General features: G+C 44.0%; 1 protein-coding gene across 7 annotated transcripts in view; it reads left to right on the top strand.

The window, feature by feature from the left end:
• The window catches only part of LIPH (lipase H), a 33,854-nt gene extending 17,090 nt beyond the window's left edge, over positions 1–16,764 (top strand). For 3 of the 7 annotated variants that reach the window (XM_065556184.1, XM_024110584.3, XM_005308677.4), the window contains 6 exons: positions 865–954; positions 3,075–3,242; positions 4,224–4,319; positions 12,967–13,078; positions 14,778–14,951; positions 16,118–16,764. In XM_065556184.1, the coding sequence (XP_065412256.1) occupies positions 865–954; positions 3,075–3,242; positions 4,224–4,319; positions 12,967–13,078; positions 14,778–14,951; positions 16,118–16,205 (728 nt within the window). In that variant the 3' untranslated portion in view covers positions 16,206–16,764. The remainder of the gene's footprint in view (positions 1–864; positions 955–3,074; positions 3,243–4,223; positions 4,320–12,966; positions 13,079–14,777; positions 14,952–16,117) is intronic. The other 4 variants (XM_065556187.1, XM_065556185.1, XM_065556182.1 and 1 more) reach the window with 2 other exon arrangements.
• The last annotated feature ends 3,172 nt before the right edge of the window (positions 16,765–19,936 follow it).

The raw sequence follows: 19,936 nt of genomic DNA, 5'->3' as shown, positions 1-19,936 counted from the left end.
ATGTGCTGGCCGCCCTTGGCCTGGAGTGTCGAACCGCGGCGAGTGGGATCAGCAATCGGCCAAACCTGTGGACGCAGCAGGTAAACAAACCGGCCCGGACTGCCAGGGGCTTTCCCTGAACAAGCAGTGGACCGGCTTTGAGAAGCACTGACCTGGACTACTGCATCACTCTCCTCCACGGCACTCAAGACCCATCTGCCAGATTCCAGCAGCATACGCTAATGGCTATGTCTCACCTTTACAAAGCAGCATCACCCTGTTCTCGCACAGCTCCACTAACTCATACTCATTTCAGGATCCTGTTCAGAATCCACCTCCTTGCATGAGATCAAGCCCTGGCCCATATCTGTGCATGGAGGGGACCATCCACTCATGGATCTTCTCCTCCTGCATGGAGAAGGGATGTTAGCAGTTTCTAGAAGGTGCTCTGTGGGTCCAAGATCTACCCTTGGATAAGACATGGAGACAGACCAGGCTTACCACTCTCTGGACCATCAATTTGCCTTCTTGAAGGCCTGGCAAACTCCTTCCCTAAAAAGGGCACAAAACCACAGAGATTTAACTTCCCTTTTTCCCTCCCACAGTTTCTCTGCAGAAGGTGATGGGCCCAGATACGCATCATGCACATGTCACACACATTGTCTGATTGTGGGTATTTAATGTCATTATCTAGAATATGGCAACGGGGTCATTGTCTTTTAGTTCAATGATGCATAAATAGATTAAGGAAACTAAATCTCTTGCACAGCTGAGACTGCCAATGCTAAAGGAATCCATGTTGTTATTTGTTCCTAATTCTTCTTCTGAAATTCCTTTTCCCGGCACTTTAAGACTCTTTCTAAAAATGATATTTTCTTTGATTAGGACTAGGCTACAGAGAAGCTTTAGGACACATAGACTTCTATGCCAATGGAGGAACCGATCAGCCTGGCTGTCCACAAACAATATTTTCTGGTAATGAAATACACTTTGCATTGGGAAAACTAGGACAAAATATTTTCAACAAATCACCTAAAGAAGTGTGGGGGAAACACTCGCTGACAGTAAAAAAACAACAACAAAAAAACAACCCAACTTTTTGAAAAACAACCCAAAAAGTCAGAACCCCAGCTGTTGTATATTGGGGGCTGCTACACTGAAGTCCAGGGAGCCACGCTGATTTGTACCAGAGGCGGATCTGACCCGTAACCTTTTGCTGTTTTATCCTGGATTTTCTGCTCTCTTCCAAGTGAGCAAATGGGATCAAATTTTGCTGTGGAGCAAATTCACCTAGTTCCACAAATTTGCATGCATAAATTCAGTGAGCAAGTTTACCATCAGAATGTATAGAAACATTTAGAAGATGTGAGATTTTTTATTAAAAAAAAAAAAGCAAATTCACTCAAATCCAGTGTGAAAGCACAAGTGTTAGCAGCAATGAGTCCCCAGAACCAGTGCAGAGAACAGTGTAACTGTGTAATGGAGAAGACAACACTGAGGCAATAATGCATGTCTTGGCAATGAGAGACAGCATGGCACTCAGGAGACCTGTGTTCTGTTCCTTCCACTGAGCTAGTATGTGACCATGAGCAAGTCACTTCCCCTTTGTGTGCCTCTGGTTCCCTTCCCGTCCTTTGTCTAGTCTCTTCTATTGTATAAGCTCTTCAGAGAGGTACTGGCTCTTGCTGTGTGTTTGGTCAGGCACTAAAAAAATATAAACCCGTGTATTTTAAACAAAAATTTAAATTCTACAGAAAACACTGAAATTTGCAGAAAACCCCTACATTTGAGATCAATAGCAATGTTTTTGCAGTGTAAATTTCTACTTGCCCTGGTTAGGCATTGAGATCACGTCCACATAACCACATGTCTAAACTGAGACACAGCAATTTGACGCTTTAGCACCTGGCAGTGAGGACATCTAGAATCACCCATTGAGAGGAAAAAATGCAGCATGTGTGCTGGGGGAAGATGCCAAGCCCTGAACTATTATACATTGGGCAACAACCTTACTAAGGAGCCATGGTCCATGGAAACATGCAGTGAGTTTTTCAAAGGACTTTTCATGGTGGGATGAAGTTTGTTTTGCTTCAGAGGTGCAGATCTCTTATGCTGCTTAGTGTAGCCATCACTGCCCTTTTCTGTAATGCTCTATGGCATTTTTCAAGGGTAGCACACACAGGAATTTAGCTTTGCCCTGGCTCTTCTCACACATCCTCAGTCCCTCTGCTGCTGTTTGTAGGTCTTTTACAGAACTTCCTTACAGTTCCTCTGAGGTCACTAGCATGCCAAATTGGAGAGGTGGGCATTTTGCGGCAGGTTTTAGTACATTGCTGTGTATTTCAGCACAGTCCATGGAACCAGTTGCTTCTATAAGAGCTTTTACCAAGAATGGCAAGAGCTTATGCAAAAGGAATGCACCACCTAAGTGACAACCCCAGCTAAGAACCAGGTGGCTAATTCATGAGGTGGAGTAGAATCCATAGTTGTGCATACCAGCAGTGGCTCTGCAGTGCTAACCGTAGGCTAGTCTTCTTGTAGGCTGTAGACAGGTATGACTTGAAGGTACACATGGAGCAGACAGTATGGTGAGTGTGAAAGTGCCATTTTACAGTTTTTTTAAACATACCCATACTCTGGGCCTGGTCTCATGAAAGTCCATTGCAGTTAGATTACTTGAACTGCTTAGATTCTAAGCCCTTGTTCATTGGTAGGAACAGGTATGTCCCAGCTGACAGCCCAGAACCAGTGGGGGATAATCAGTGTCTCTGGCCTAGAACCAGTGGGGAACAATCAGTGTCTCTGGCCCAGAAGCAGTGAGGGATAATCTGTGTCCAGCCCAGAAGCAGTATGGAGCACTCAGTGTATCCTTCCATCTGGTTTATAGTGCGAGTTGCACAAGCTGCGCTGGCTCAGAGTTTCTTGCTTTACAGCACATCAAGATGCTGGACAGGATTTAACGTGACCCTGTGAACATCTCTTGTGTTACGATACTGTCACAGCAACAGGGTGTATTCTGTTTTGCTGTTGCACTAACATTTTGCATGCCGTACATGGATTTCTAATGAAATATCCCTTCTCTTTGTGTCAACAAGGATCACAGTATTTTAAATGTGACCATCAGAGGTCTGTTTTCCTGTTCCTGTCATCCTTGAAAGAGAGGTGCAACATCACTGCATACCCCTGTGATACATACAGAGATTACAGGAACAGCAAATGTGCCAGCTGTGAGGCTTTCCAGCCCATGCCATGCCCCGTCCTGGGTAAGGATGATGCAGTGTCCAATGTGGATAAAAGAGTTGTGTTTTGGAGATGGTTTTTAACAATCCAAGGGACTCATACTGCTGCCTGTCACACTGTACCCTATGTTACTCCATGTAACCTATAACAAACATTCTGGTACATGTTGCCAAAGGACTCATGGGACAGCTGTTTGCAAAATCCCTTAACACGTACAGCTTTTGCTTCCTTCTGGGGGTGGGTGGGTGAGATGACACCATTTCACACCTGGAAAGGTAGGTATAAATCCTAGCTTACGTTACAAGTGAAAATGGATTTGGTGGCTTCATTTAGTCTTTGTACATTCACATCACAGTTACTGCACAGATCAGCACTCACAGGCGACTGAACAGCCAAATCAAGAACTTGTCAATTTTTCTGGGGGGCAGAGCAGAATTCACATGCCTTTGGGGAGCTGTATGGGGGATAAGCACATGCTCCTGCTAAGTACTTCCAAGAGGTATTCAGCATCTTAAACCCTTACTGACTTCAACAGGAGCTGCTGAATGCTCTGCACTTTTGAAAATCAGATCACTTGTTCTACTTGTCCAAATATAGATTTAGGAGTGTAACTTTAGGCTCCCACATTTGGAAACCTTGCCTCTAGAAAATCTACTGGGCTCCCAGAAATAAACTTCCAAAGTAAGGGAGATTATTGTTCTACTGAGCAACACTTGGGTTGACAAGAAACAAAAAAGGATGTCTCTTAAAATATGGGATGGACAGAAAAAAACCATATTTAGGCCTAATTCCTGTGAGCACTAACACATGGGCTTAGCTTACTCACATGAGTATACAGAATATTAGGGATATTGCCTATGCTGTGTTTTATCAGTAACTAATTGCAATATTCACCTTGTGGCTGAAAAGCAATTTAGTATAAATCAAGCACTAACTTGATTTTTTTTCAGTCATTTGGTCTTGTACAGTCACCTAATGCTGAATTTTCACACTGTGGTCTACAGGTTATTATGCTGATAAGTGGAAAAGCTATTTAACGCTAAAGAATCCTCCAGTGACTAAAGTGTTTTTTGATACATCGGACGAAGAACCATTCTGCCGTGAGTGATTAACATTCCTTCAACTTTGCATTGAGGACTCTGTCAGCAACAGCACTGACATCCAATTCAGAACAGTCAGTTAGCTGTCACTGTGTCTCACTGCATATTAGAAGCACGCCTTGTAGCTGATGGATAAAACACATTTCCATTTGCAATAATACCTCTCTGCTCCAAAATGGCAGATATACTTGGCACAGTGACAAAACAATCTTTCCCTATCAGCTAAGTAGAGACACACAGGAACAGACGAGTTTCCCTTTTAGAACTAGTAAATTTGGTGATATGTGAATAAAGCCTAGGAAAAAACAGTAACTGTCTTGGGGTCCAATGTTGCTACCATTGAAGTCAATGGCCTACCTCCCAGTGAGTTTAACTGGGTGTGAGATTGAACTGTTGACCCTTAAAGGTGACCTGCAAAGAAAAAACAATAGGTATTTATCAGCTTTATGATGGATGATGAAGCAACGACAGGTGTCTGGGTTTTCTGTTTTTTTAACTTTATCTGCTTAGGTTTTTTTCCCCATGAGAAATTCAGGTTCTGTGTAGGCTGGAAGGCTCCATGGTGACTGAAGAGTAGGGAAATGGTGACATCACAAGAATCAAGGAAGTAGAAGTGGAGCAAACTGGAGAAAGGACGGGGTTTTTAATCAAACCGTTTCAAACTCTGTTTGCTTTAACACTTGTATAACTCAGTTGTTGATTGCCACTGTGGCTAACAGGGGATTCAGCACTCCCAGCTTTTCAGAGTGCTAGAATTCACAATAAACATCGGGGAGATCTCCAGCAAAGCCAGGGAGACCAGACTGGACATGCCTGGTATTTCTAAGATAAATCCCTTTCAGGGCTTCTTAATCCATCATACACAAATACAAATGAGCACAAGCCCAACTTTCCAAAACTCCTTTGCAGGTCACCATTGAGGCTCTCCATAAAACGCAGTTCTGCTCTGACAGTACAATGACATGGTGGTGCCCCATGTTTATTGGCAAGTCAAATTATGTAAGTGTGAAGCATGTGGGGAGAGGACAGAAGGAGCTTCCACCCAGAGCTGGCACAATCCAAACAAAGGCCAAGTGCAATTGGTGTTCCCTCCCCTGCTCCTGCCCCAAACCATGGGAAGGGAGTGGGTTGCAGATGAACAGGCTCCATCCCATAAGGATAGGCACTCTCCCTCACTCTGCCAAGGCGCAGAGGCAGGGTGCATTCCCCTGGGGCAGTGCAGCTCTTAAAGGGTCAATATAACCCTCAGTGACTTCTGGAGCAAATATGCCCAGTGTAAGAATACCAAGATGTTTTGTCCAGCTGCCAGTCCTGCCAGGGATTGGAGAGTCTTTCATTCTCCTGCCTCATCACCGGGAAAGGCTCTGCCAGCCAGACTCTGAGCTCAGCTAAATCTGCACCATTCTCATTGTCTTCAGAGTTGCCCTGGTGTGACTGGGGGCAGGAGGTGGTTCTGCAGCCTCTGCTTAGATAACAGATGTGATCTGTGAGCTGGAAGAGAATCATGCTCACTGTCCTAGAGCTGGGGGGCTCTTAGTTTTAATGGGTGTAAAAAGCAGCAAAAATCTATTTTAGCCCCTAAAGTAAGCCAGTCGGACAGCAAACATGCACAAGGGCAAGTCTGCAGAGTGAAAAGGTGCCTTTTTATGGAGACACATTTCAGAGTAGAATCACACTTTAAACAGATTAAAAAAAAGCAAGTTTGTTTCCATAAAGAACAAGGAAAAAACACCTGGCAACCCCAAAAACAAGAGAGAGATAGTGCGGAGTACACAGGAAGGAATTGGGGAAAAAACACCATGTAGAGATACAAAGTGGACTGACCTGGGCAGGACAAAGCACACGCACAGGGATGGACAGAAGGGATAGCGGGAGGAGAGAGACTGGAGCAGGCAGGGGCAAGGATAAATTAGTTGAGAAGAAGCTGGCACAAAGGAGAGAGGCTTCACTGGGTAGGATTGATAGGACTGAGGAAAGGGTGTTCTGGGAAACAGAGTAAGAGTGAGTGGCTGAGAAGAAATCCAGGAGCAGAGAGAAAAGGACTGAGCAGAAGGGTGAAAAACCTGGAAATGGTTGGAAAGAAAAGGAAGGGAATAATCTAAGCAGGAAGGTGAAAGATCTGTCATCATCCTCATGGCAAATCCCAAAAGGATGTAGCTTCCTTGCAGATGGAGCATCAACTGGATCACTCTCTGACTAGGTCCTTAACAACAATAGACAACAATAGACAAAGACTGAGCATCCAGCCAATCTTATTGCGCCACTGAAAATGTTGGTGACCACGTGATCCCAGGCATGTAACAGCATTCATTGGTAAACATGCTTCATAATTCCTTGGTCTTCCATCCTAATAATATGTCCATACCAAGAAAACCATAAACCAAAACAGCGCTGATAGAGGCATTTGCTGGGGCGGCATTTGCTGGGTTCAGCTATGACTATCCTCACTGCTGATCTATTCCTGCCATTTAATATGGGCAGCTGATGAAGATGACAATAAATGAAAACGTTACCACCATTTGTCAGCCTTCCTCAGTGCCTATGTTTCACTGCCATACAATAGAGTTGGTATAACCATGGTTCTATAGATCTGCAGCTTCCTAGCAAGATTGATGTCCCAATGTCTTCACTGAGGCTGTTGAATGGCCCAAAACATGGCTCTCTGGCACAGTTTGTGATGCTTCCCAAGTATTTGACAGTGACCACCTGCTTGAAGTCCCGTCCAAACAGGTTAATATTGAGCTGGGTGTAATCTGGAGCTGAACGCTGCTTGATGGTAGTGGTCAGGGAGTTGGTTTAATCCAGATTAATAGCCAGACCAATACTTGTTGCTTCTTGCCCAACCAGATCAGCCATCAGCTTCAACGATTCACCACACTGAGCCAGCAATGCCATTGGCATATTCGAGATCTTGAAGCAGAATGGTGTTCAGCACAACACCAAAAGGCACATCCTCAAGTTTATCCATCAATCAGTACCAATACTGAACAACAATGGTGACAGGATGCAGCTTTGTTGAACTCCCATGGAGAAAGGAAACCATACCATGTATCTGCCATGGACTTGAACGCAGCTTTCCATTCTATTATAGAACTCTTCTTTCAATGGCACTATCTTCCCAGGGACGCTGAGTCATGTCATCAGGTCCTAGAAGCTTACCTGATGCACTGAATCAAGGGCCTGACAGAAGTCTATAAAAACTTCTGCACACAGCTTATTAAATTCAGCCATTTTCTCCAAAAGCTGCCTCAAGGTAAAGAGCTGGTTGACAGTGGAATGACCAAGTCTAGAGCAACACTGAATATCCTGGCCTTTGCCACAAAATGCATTATTGATTCAAGACATTAACATGGAATTGAAGACTCCCCCTGGGGGACAGCATAATACCTCTGTAGTTGCTACATTCTGCCTTATTATCCTTTTTGAGCAGAGGCAGAATAACCACCTTCTTCAAATCATCAGGGATGATATTAGCGTGCCAGAGGATCTGGAGGAGTCTATGCAGTATGGTACAACAATACTCTGACCTGTCCTCAACAACTCAGGGGTGACGTTACAAACCCCTGGTGCCTTCCCAGACTACAGCTTTTGGACAATAGACAGTCAACCTGTGGGACTTGTTGCCAGGGTTTGCTATGAAGGCCAAAACTGTAACGGGATTCAAAAAAGAATGAGATAAGTTCATTGAGGACAGGTCCATCAATTCCTGTTAGCTAAGATGGTCAGGGATGCAATCCCATGCTCTGGTGTCCCTAAGCCTCTAATTGCCATAAGATGGGAGTGTATGACAGGGGATGGATCACTTGATGATTGCCTGTTCTGGTCATTCCCTCTGACACATTTGGCATTGGCCACTGTCAGAAGACATGATACTGGGCTAGACAGACCATTGGTCTGACCCAGTATGGCCGTTCTTATGATTGTGATCCAGATCTCATCTTGATTGAAGAAAGGTGCTTAACCGGATCTTCCTGCCCCTCTTCAAATGGAAGAGGGACTGCAGGCAGCAGACAACTGAGGAATATATTAAAATTATCTCCCCATCGATGCAACAGATCTTGCATAGTGGCTAATGCTGCCATCTTGATTCTTTACTGGACAAGCCGGTGCCATCTTCCCCCACAAACACTGCAAAGGTGAATAGAGGGTGTGGAGATCGTGCCTGATGGCAGCCTGTTCTACACTGGCTGCCTGAGTTGATCACCAGGATTCCTTATTGTTCTTACACAGTGACTTGCTGATGTTCCAAAGCTGAACCCATTCAGCTTTGGCTTTTGCTCTTGACAAATATCTTTAAAGACTCAAATTGTAGTCTCGCTTTTTTCTTAGCTGCGACTGAAGTGAGCAGGGCCGGTGCAACCTATTAGGCGACCTAGGCGGTTGCCTAGGGCACTAGCCAATAGCGTAGCTAGTGAGGTTCAGGGGAAGCGGCCGCTTCCCCTGACCACATTCCCCAAAAGTGGCACCTGCGGAACGGGGCCGTGGGCTGGCTCCCGGCGCTCTGGCGGAACGGGGCCGCGGGCTGGCTCCTGGTGCTCTGGCCGGCCGGCGAAACGGGGCCGCAGGCTGGCTCCCGCCGCTCTGGCGGAACGGGGCCGTGGGCTGGCTCCTGGCGCTCTGGCCGGCCGGCAGAACGGGGCCGCGGGCTGGCTCCCGGCGCTCCGGCTGGCCGGCGGAACGGGGGCGTTGGGAGGGCCACCTGCAGCAAGTAAGGGGGGGGCGGCATGCAGGGGAACTCCCCGCCCCAGCTCACCTCTGCTCCGCCTCCTCCCCTGAGCACACGCCCCGCTCTGCTTCTCTCCCTCTCAGGCTTGCGGTGCCAAACAGCTGATTGGCGCCGCAAGCCTGGGAGGCGAGAGAAGTGGAGCAGCTACGGCGTGCTTGGGGAGGAGGCAGAGCAGAGGTGAGCTGGGGTGGGGAGCTGCTGCACGGCTCCCCGGGCAGGGGGGAGCTACCACGGGGGAGGCGCCTCAGGGTGGGTGGGGGTGGGGAGCTGCCGCAAGGGGGGGCGCCTCAGGGCAGAGGGGGGGGGCTCAGGGCGGGGGGGAAGCCGCAGCGGGGGGGGGTGCCTCAGGGCTCGGGGAGGGGGGAAGGCGCAAGGTGGAAGTTTCGCCTAGGATGCAAAACATCCTTGCACCAGCCCTGGAAGTTAGCATGTCCTCACTGATCCTTGGATGACATCTGAAGGGATGAGCCCCAGCACTGAGCTGGCAGCAGTCTGCACTAACGACTTGAAACAATACCATTCCTGATCAGGTGACAGGAAGTGAGACTTAAATCTCTAATGCTTCAATGGCCTTATGCAGTTCAGAATGGATGACAGAACATAAGAACAGCCATACTGGATCAGATCAAAGGTCCATCTAGCCCAGTATCCTGTCTTCCGACAGTGGCCAATGCCAAATATGTCAGAGGGAATTAACAGAACAGGTAATCATCAAGTGATCCATCCCCTGTCGCCCATTCCCAGCTTCTGGCAAACAGAGGCTAGGGACACCATCCCAGCCTATCCTGGTTAATAGCCACTAATGGACCTATCCTCCATGAATTTATCTAGTTCTTTTTTGATAGATTGGTTGTAATAAGAGGTTTTGATTGAATTGACTAATTTTGGCCCATTAACTGGCTGATGTCAAAGTCGGAGGTGCACTTTTGCCAGCTAAAGCTGATGACCCAGTGACAAGTTCGATGCCTCTGCAAACTCCTACATCCATGACTGCCAATGGTTGTTAACGAAGTCACGATCAATAAGAGTCCTAGAGAAACCATATGGGCTGTACCATGTCTGCTTGTAAATCTTCTGGTGATGGAAAAGTGAGTCAGCGATCATGTCACTGGCAGCTGCAAATTCCAGCCATTGCTGCTCATTCCTGTTGTTATTTATTATTTGGATTACTATAGCACTTAGGATCCCCAATCATGGACAAGGACATCATTGTGCTTGGTGCTGTACAAATACTGAATACCCAACTTCCCAAGTGAATCTGCACAGGAGTCATTATCCTCTTCTACCAGGACATTAAAGGTGCCCAGAATCATCTCTTCTTGGGGTTTCATTTAGGACTATCTGCAGTTGCTTGTAAAAAATATCTGCAGCCATATCATTGGTGTTGGTGGAACCATACACTATGTTGATGGGAAGATGCCCACAGTGGGTATGGAATCACATGCTGATAAATCGCTCAATTAATCTCCCACCAATCCTGCAATGCCTGTCAGGCATTAGGTAAAAGTACAACAGCCACACTTTGCTGGCGCAACCCATCAAGTTCTCAGCTTTCTTTTCACAGCTTCCTGGCGCGGGCACTTCACATAAAGCACAGATCTCAATTCAGGCTTTTTAACTGCGGGACGAGGAGGAGGATGTTAGCTGTTTCAAACAATGTTCAGATGTTCCATGCTCCAGTTTTACATTTGCCATCAACACACAGAATGCCAAGATGGCCCTTTTGCAAGGTTTCATTGGTCATTTTTGTCTCCACAGCAGAGAAACTCTTGGCCATTTTGGCTTCAAGGACAATTGACCAGGTTGTCACAGGTGATTGAATTCAGTATACATACTTGTGCGCTATGAATGTACCCACCCCAGAAGGTGGTGAAAGATCCTGAAGTGAATCAAAAAGAAAAGGGAGAAAAAAAGATATGAGAGCAGACAACAGAACGGTGGAAGATTTCATAAATTCCAATCCTGGAAGGGACCATTATGATCATTTAGTCTGACTTCCTATATAGCACAAGCCATAGATAGAACTGCCTCAGAATGATTCCTAGAGCAAAGTGTAGAGCAGTTAGAGACAGTATGCTTGGCTGGGCAGTGCAACAGCAGAGGAGATGGGCTAAAAGGAAGGAAGTAACTAGCTGAGAGAATCCAAGTAGACAAGGTGGGCAGTTCAAGAGCAGTACAGGAAGTGCCGGAGAACTGAGGAAATCTACATCATGCAGAGGGGAAAGAAACCTGTGATGTTGTGCAGCCTATATGGTTTTATAAAAACATGATAATAAGTGAATATAATGTAACTGGGATAGTTTTGGAAAAATATGGTAATAAGTGAATATAACGTAACTGGGATATGCTTCATGCAAAAGGTCTCTTGTAAGGTATCATTACAAAGCTTATAATCTACTGAGTGTGATCAGCCGATTTGTATAAATGTACCACTCTTGTATCTGAAACTAGAAATATGAAATATAACTCTGAGGGCCTATTGTAATTATGTAAAGTGTGGGCCATTAATGATGGTTTGGAATCTTGATGACTCCCATTAACAAGGACCATTGTCTGCAGATAGCTGTGTTTACCTGTTAGTCTCCCTGTATATGTGTGTGCTGGCAAGTGGGCAATGAAGTCTTGCAGTGACATGTGAGCATGTCACCTGAACTGGAATCCATCTTTAACCTGGTGCTTTTCCAGTGAGGGGGGGTGGAAACCCAGAGGGACAAAGGGTTCCCGCCTTATGCAAAAGATATATAAAGGGGTTGAAGAGAACAGAGGGAGGGAAGAGCCATCATGAAGAATCCCCTAGCTATCACCTAAACTGGAACAAGAGCTGTACCAGGGGAAAGAATTGTGCCCAGGCCTGGAAGGTGTCCAGTCTGAGAAAAACTTACTGAAGCATCTCTGAGGGTGAGATTATCTGTATTTAGTTTGATTAGACATAGATTTGCATATTTTATTTTATTTTGCTTGGTGACTTACTTTGTTCTCTCTGTTACTACTTGGAACCACTTAAATCCTACTGTCTGTATTTAATAAAATCACTTCTTATTTAGTAATTTACTCAGAGTATGTATTAATACCTGGGGGAGCAAACAACTGTGCATATCTCTCTATCAGTGTTATAGAGGGCGAACAATTTATGAGTTTCCTCTGCATAAGCTTTATGCAGGGTAAAACAGATTTATCTGGGTTTAAACCCCATTGGGAGTTGGGCATCTGAGTGCTAAAGACAAGCACACTTCTGGGAGCTGTTTTCAGGTAAACGTGCAGCTCTGGGACAAGTGATTCAGACCCTGGGTCTGTGTTGGAGCAGACGGGAGTGTCTGGCTCAGCAAGACAGGGTGCTGGAGTCCTGAGCTGGCAAGAAAAACAGGAGCAGAGGTAGGGTGACCAGACAGCAAATGTGAAAAATCAGGATGGGGGTGGGGGGTAATAGGAACCTATATAAGAAAAAGACCCCAAAATCGGGACTGTCCCTATAAAATTGGGACATCTGGTTACCCTAAGCAGAGGTAGTCTTTGCACATCAGGTGGCAGCTCCCAAGGGGGTTTCTGTGATCCAACCCGTCACAAATCCCATATGAAAAGAACCACGTGGAAGGGTGAAGTGAGAGCCTCCTAGGAGAGAGTAAAGGGAGTAGATTAACAACAGAAAGGAAAAGGTACACTGCAAGGAAATGCCCAGTGAGAAATGGAGAAGAGTGAGCATGTCAAGGGGCAAAGAAAGGAAGCAAATGAGAAGGGGCTAGGAGATGACAAGCAGGAGGGAGACTGAAAATTGAGAGTGAAAAGAAACAACACAAGCAAGACACAAAGGTCAGATAAATGAGAGGAAAATGTGCTCCATCTGCAGCTCAGCTTCCAGCCCAAAGCACTTTGTCAGAAAAGGAAAGAAGTTGAATCTAACTGTGCTCTCTCTCTGCCTTGCAGTTTATCATTACTTGGTGGATATTATTACCTGGAACAAAAATATTAGAAGAGGCTCCCTCATAATTAAACTAACAGATCAAGCTGGGAACACAGCAGAATCCAAAATCAATCAGTAAGTCCTACTGGGTTCAAGATCCAAAACTCTCGGCTAGTAAGTTAGGCCAATCAAGCCCTGGTGCTGGCAGGAGGCAAGCACACAGGAGTTGGGGATTGCTTGCACCTCAAGGGATAAATCCCGTGTAAGCAGGTTTAAATTAATCTATGTGACTCCAGTGGAACTGTGCCAGTTTACACCAGTTGAGCATCTGGCCTGGAGAATATAATCTCCAGAAAAATTGCATTATTCTCAAGGGTGAAATGGTGATTTATGTGATTATGCAAATTTGTGAGACTAATCTAATCTTACTACAGCCAGACATTTCCTGCATGACTAGTTTTTCAGTGACTCTTCAATGACTTGTCATGGCAGTTCTAGCTGCATAGTCCTTCAGCTCTGAGTCATATGATGCTTATGCTGGATTTACTTGCATATCTAAAACTCTCTACTGTTTCATGGTATGTACTCCATGCATTTCTAAGCATTTAATAACCCGCCACTCAGCCTGCATGAAGGAACAAAGACAGATATTCAGGTGAAATTGTAAATATCTTTCACATAAACACAGGGTTTCATCTTGCTGACCTTCTTATAGCTCCTAAATATGCTAATAAAGCACAACAAATTGAACGCTAGACTCTGGAAATATTGCAGATTTCCAATTACATCTCCATGTTTACATTTGTAATGGAATTAGCCCCCATAATCCACTAGTGGTGGAATAACAAAGCAGCATCTACATTTTAAAAAACCTTTTGATTAGGGCAAAGTTAGTTAAAATACTGCATTGTACATTACTTACTCAGGATCTGTATCTTTAAATATCCATCCATATATACAGAGACCTTCATGAAGTACAGTCACATGTGCATGTTTATTACTGTTGCACTGAAAGGTCTAAGCAGATTCCTGTGATGTCTCAGTATAAAATGGATCATGTTGCCCAAAATCATTGGGTCACATCCATCCCTTATGAAGCTCTGTTGACTTTAATGCTATGCCATGATACACTGTATTACTCTCCATTGGCTTGTGTCAACTCTGCACTATACTATGGAGGCATGTGCTGCAATTGCCTAGAAACAGCTACAAGACACCAAATTAAGGTACTTTAACATGCCGAGCTCAGAATGTTCTGATTTGCAGATCTAAGTCAGAAATATAACATACTTTTAACATAGAATTTTGTATTTAGCATATGTTATACAGTATACATGGCTGCCTAAATGAACATATAAGTCCATATAGAAGGCAGTGTTTGAACCATGATTGGATTTAATCTATGACTTTCAGTTCAGGTGGAAGGCAGAGTCAGAGCTCAGATTCTATTTTGGGGTCAGATTCAAAAACACCAAAATCTTGTGAGCTGTTCTAACTAGATTTCAGTCTATGGTGTCAGAAATCAAGTGATTTCCCAAGATATCCATCTTCTTGAATGATAAAAATCACATCCTTCTCATGAGATTTTTGCCCACCTCTGAATGAGACCAGGAAAGTAGGTGCCTTGGAGGTTTGGTGGGGACAGGGTACCAAAACCATAAGAACAGGTTTGGATCTGGGAATCTGAATTCATAGCCCACTCTCAGAAAAATCAGCAGGAATTCAAGAGCCTGGCACTTCACAATGGTGGTTATGGAGAATATTACACGGAATCTAGTCAAAATGTGATTTGCTTTTTAGTGAGTATATTCTAAATTGTCTGCTTTCTGTTTAGTGAAGTTGCAACTTTTCAACAATACAACCAAGCTAGTTTGATAGCTGGATTTGACCAGGATTTTGAAAAAATTGCAAGAATTTCCTTGGCATTTTCCACAGGGTCTGTAATAGGCCCAAAGCACAAACTCAGGATTCTTCAAATGAGGTTAAGGTCAATTACAAATCCAGAAAGGTAAGTGGATGATTACTAACAATCTCCATACTTCCAAATTAGATGGTTTTAAATGTTTCATGTGGATTACTGGCCTGATTGAGGCCAGAAGAATTACATTTAGACCACATAGTCTAATTACCGTACATATATTTTGGGATCAAATTTTGCCCTCAAATCCATGCATACAATTCCCATTGTAGTCATTGAGAACTTTTTATCTATGCTTGAAGACGGAATTTGGTTTATTGCCTCTAAAAAGTGTAATTTGGGATCTCAATGTGCAATTTTTACTCAGGCAAAATTCACATTGATTAAAAGGAGATTTAAATAAGGGCCTTGGAAAGCAGTACAGGCCCTTTATGCAGTTATAAGGATGTTGCCTAAGGCTCAATACTATACTGAAAATAAATGTGATGCAAGTAAATACAAACGTTCAGCATATAGAGGCTGAGCAGTTTTCTTGTCTTTGGGACAGTCTGTGTGAAATTTCTTAAACAACAGGCCATGGATCATCTACTTGTGTTAAAAACAAGGTTTATTAACAATAGAGAGAAAATGGCAGTAAAATAAAAGGAATGAACTGCAAATTTACATTTCTCATAGATTCTGCTAGATCAGGCACTTTGGGCTTAGCTACAGAATAAAAAAAAGGAAGTTTTATTCTGTTTCTAGTAAGCCAGGTCTCTTCTCTCCAACCCTCTCTTGCCAGAGACAGCCTGCGACATCTCTTAATTTCTGTTTCTCAGATCTCCTCACTCTCTGCTTTTCAAGTCCCAGGTCCATATCCAGTCCTTTGATATATCTGGTTTTCATGAGCCTCTCACCTCAGCTGTCACCTAGGAGATAGCCACTTTCTCTTTAGAGAAGACTTTCCCAGAGGATGAAGTCAATGCAGACGGGGGTCAGTCTGCTGTATCACTTTCTTTTATCATTAAGGGAGGCAAGAGACTTTTCCAGTGCCGAATGTCTCAAAAAAATCTGGTTTAAATATTCCTGTGATCTACAGCATAGGAGGAAGCTACCCCACCTCACCTACCAGCCTCTCTTTTCCTCCTAAGCATACTACAGACAACTCATTCTATACAAATCCCTAAAGTGCTATAAGAGGACATGTGAATGAAGAAAAGAGGGTAGCTTGTTTTTATATCAATGGCTTCTTTTGTTTATTTGTTCTCTTTATGCAGACCACAGCTGTGTAGATATGACCTTGTACTGCTGGAAAACACTGAAATAATCTTCAAACCTATTCCATGTCAAAACATGCAAACTTGAGCCAAGGAAGACTCAGCTGTATGCCAAGTTATACTGACAACAGCACACATATTATGGGGAAATGGCAGGGGGAAAAAAGGACTCGTTTTCAAGTGTCTTCACATCTTGTCTTCTATGGATGTCAAACTACAGTGCAATTCCTCATGCTCCCCAGGTATCCTGCTGCCCATGTAGAGACTCTCAAATGCATTTATGGTGGTATAGTATTAAAAAAAAAAAAAAAAAGTTTTAGACTGAGTGTCTTCCATCCAAGGAGCTCAGAGTGCTTCCCAACCATAAGCTATTGAGGAACAGCAAGGATAAACTAACCATCTTCATTTTGACTAGGAAACAATTGGTTATAAAACAATGATTTGAAATTATTCATTTTTTAAAAAGATGGAGGTGTCATTTTCAGACAGTATTTTTGGCTTATTAACTTCTTACAATAAGTATGGTTATTTCATGATGAAACTACCATTCTGAGTAGCAATCAAATAGGACTTTTCTTTCCACTGAAAGCAATGATTTGCTACATGTGCATATGCATACCTAATAAAAGTTAAAGCTAAATAACTGGCATTATATGTAGTAATTGTCACTTTCATTCTGATAGTAACAACTTAGAAGTGAAACATTCCTTTTTACATAAAGCAAGTTTTCAAGTTTGTGATTTTGGTAGTTAGGACTTTATAAAGAAAAAGTTTCTTTAAAACAGTGATATCAGGCAAGGAACCTTAGAATCACAAGTTGAAACACCCTCATGCAGAAGGACAACTTTACCATAAACACGTATAGTGAGTAATGTTTAGAAAGAGGCCAGAACCAAATTCTGTGGCTCATAACTTCATCAAATCTCTGACCACAAGACCGTGTCAAATTTCAAACCCTAGCTCAAAACCTGAGAGACTCTTAAAAAAAAAAAAAAAAAAAAAAAAACAACCAGATAGGACATTTTATATTAGCAAATCTACCTGTTTTTCATGTTCATAGAATATCAAGGTTAGAAGGGACCTCAGGAGATCATCTAGTCCAACCCCCTGCTCAAAGCAGGACCAATCCCCAGATTTTTGCCCCAGATCCCTAAGTGGCCCCCCTCAAGGATTGAACTCACAACCCTGGGTTTAGCAGGCCAATGCTCAAACCACTGAGCTATTGTTCTCAGAAATTTTTAATAAATTGAATTGTTACTAAAGCTTTGCATAAAAATTCAGCCTGAGGCCAAAACACAGCTGTAGTGAGGTATGCTCTTAGAGCTCTGGTGCCTCCTACTGGCCCACCTGGAGATTAGCTTGCCACATGATCTGACACCCCTTCCCGCAACTGCTCAGCCCGTAGTCCTATTCACTTACTCTATAGCCTCCCCCTTGCTCCCAGAGTTGCACCACTTTCCTCTTAAAGGCTTAACTCTCCAGCTAAGTCACATTGAAATTCCCCCTCTTCCACAGTATTATCAAAGTCTCCTTCCAAACTGTCCCTGGCAGTCTCCAGATAGGTTGCCCCTAGCATGCCCTTCCTGCAGTGACTTGTGGGGGAACTCAGGCCCACCCTCTATACTGGTTTCCAGTCAAGGGACCCTCAATCCAGCAGCTCAGGTCTTTACTCTCCCAGCCCTTACTGCTCCTTCCTTAAATGGCTTCCTACACTGCCTAGCAGGCTCCTACTCCTCTCCCTTGTATCAGGGACTGACTGAGGCTCTCTCACTGCAGGCCCTTCTTCTGTTGCCAGCTCTCTGGTTTTATAGAAGCCCCACTTCTTTCTGCCCAGGTGAGCTTCATTCCCAGCTAAGCCTCACTAGGTACGTCTACATAGGAAAGAAAACCCACAGCTGCGCCAGCCGACTCAAGCTTGCAGGGCTCAGACTGTGGAGCTGTTTCATTGCTGTGTAGACCTCTAGGCTCGGGCTCTAGGATCCTGTGCAGTGGGAGCCCTGAAGTCCACACAGCAATGAAACAGAACCTGCAGCCCAAACCAGCTGGCACAGGCCAGCCACAGGTTTTTCTTTCCTGTGTAGACATACTCATTGGATCCTTTTTTCCCTCCAGGTGCAGCCTATGACTAATTGGCCTCTCTTGCCTATATTAACCCTGGGGTGAACACCCCCTCATGAAAAATTTCAGCCACTGTTTAATAATTATAAGCAATTGATAATAGGGGGTTACAATGGAAAGTGCTAGACAACCTTGATATAGAGGTCACTACCAATGTCTCCTATAATATAGTGCCACACACACATCTATCTATCCTTTATATAATGGTTTTATTGGCAGGAACGCTGCATGACTCATGCCAATAAAACCTTCATACAGCACTACATCATCATGCACTTTGTTCAGGACACCTATTGTACAGTAAAACCATTTAAAATACTTTCTGGGAATTATTTTTTATATATTGCTGCCTGTAAAGCCAGGCTTCCTTAGCAGTGTGAATCCAACTCTAAAGGCTTCCACAGCAGAGAAAAATCATAATTGATATAGTTGTAGACATCTAAAAAGACATAAAATAGCTTTTCCATATACAGAAATGTAATTTTAATGGCCAGTATTCCAGGATCTTTTAGGGAGAGATGCAAGTGTGTGCACCACTGGGAAACTGGGACTAAAGCTCTCTCTACTAGCCCCCAAAAGATGTTCAGCCTTAAACCTATAGTAAGTACAGGACTGAGTATTGTTCATCCCGGGGCAAAAATTCCACATATGTCAGGGGGGAGATGGAAATGTTTCTCTGGCAGCTTGGTGGGGTAGCAGTGTTGGGGGGTACAATGGCAGCACAGGCACATGCCTACAACAAATTATTATGGCCAAAATAAAACGAGAATAAGAATCTTTCCTTTCTCTCATCCTTCGTCTGTGTGGCCTATTTAGGTTCAACACTTTCTGGTGCAGTGACTGTCTCCTACTCTGTCTGTGCTGGGGCTTCATCTCAGTTGGAGCTCTCTAGGGTCTACCATAATACAAATAATACAAAAAGGACTACAAACTCATCTTTGCCACTGACTTAAATTCGAGTTGTGGGTACTTAGTACTTTTTTATAGTATTACACTCTACCTTGATATAATGCTGTCCTTGGGAGCCAAAAAATCTTACAGTGTTATAGGTGAAACCGCGTTATATCGAACTTGCTTTGATCCACCGGAGTGCGCAGCCCTGTCCCCCCGGAGCACTGCTTTACCATGTTATATCCAAATTTGTGTTATATCGGCTCGCGTTATATCGGGGTAGAGGTGTATTTGTATTATGGTGGTCCCTAGAAATACCCAACTGAGATCACGCCCTGGCACAGACACAGAGTAGGAGACAGTCCCTGCACGCAATCCAACTAATATTAAAAAGGGGGAAGGAATGAAAGCCAAAATAGGGAAAGAACAGGTTAAAGACTATTGGATAAATTAGATGTATTCAAGTTGGCGGGGCCTGATTAAATTCCTCCTATAGTACTTAAAACACTAGCTGAATTAATCTTGGAACCATTAGCAATTACCTTTGAGGACTCCTGGAGGATGGGTGAGGGCCCAGAAGACTGGAGAAGGGTAAATGTACCTATCTTTAAAATGGGGAACAAAGAGGACCCAGGGAATTATCGGTCAATTAGCCTAACTTTGATACCTGGAAAGATACTGGAACTAATTATTAAACAATTTGTCAGCACCTGGAGGGTTATAAGGAATAGCCAGCATGGATTCGTCAAGAACAAACCACACCAAACCAACCTAATTTCCTTCTTTGCCAGGGTTACTGGACTAACAGAT

This window comes from Chrysemys picta, chromosome 9, assembly GCF_011386835.1.
Source record: "Chrysemys picta bellii isolate R12L10 chromosome 9, ASM1138683v2, whole genome shotgun sequence".
NCBI classification, from domain to species: Eukaryota; Metazoa; Chordata; order Testudines; family Emydidae; genus Chrysemys; species Chrysemys picta.
Note: the sequence above shows the minus strand (reverse complement) of the source record. Positions and strands in the feature narration are given on the sequence as shown.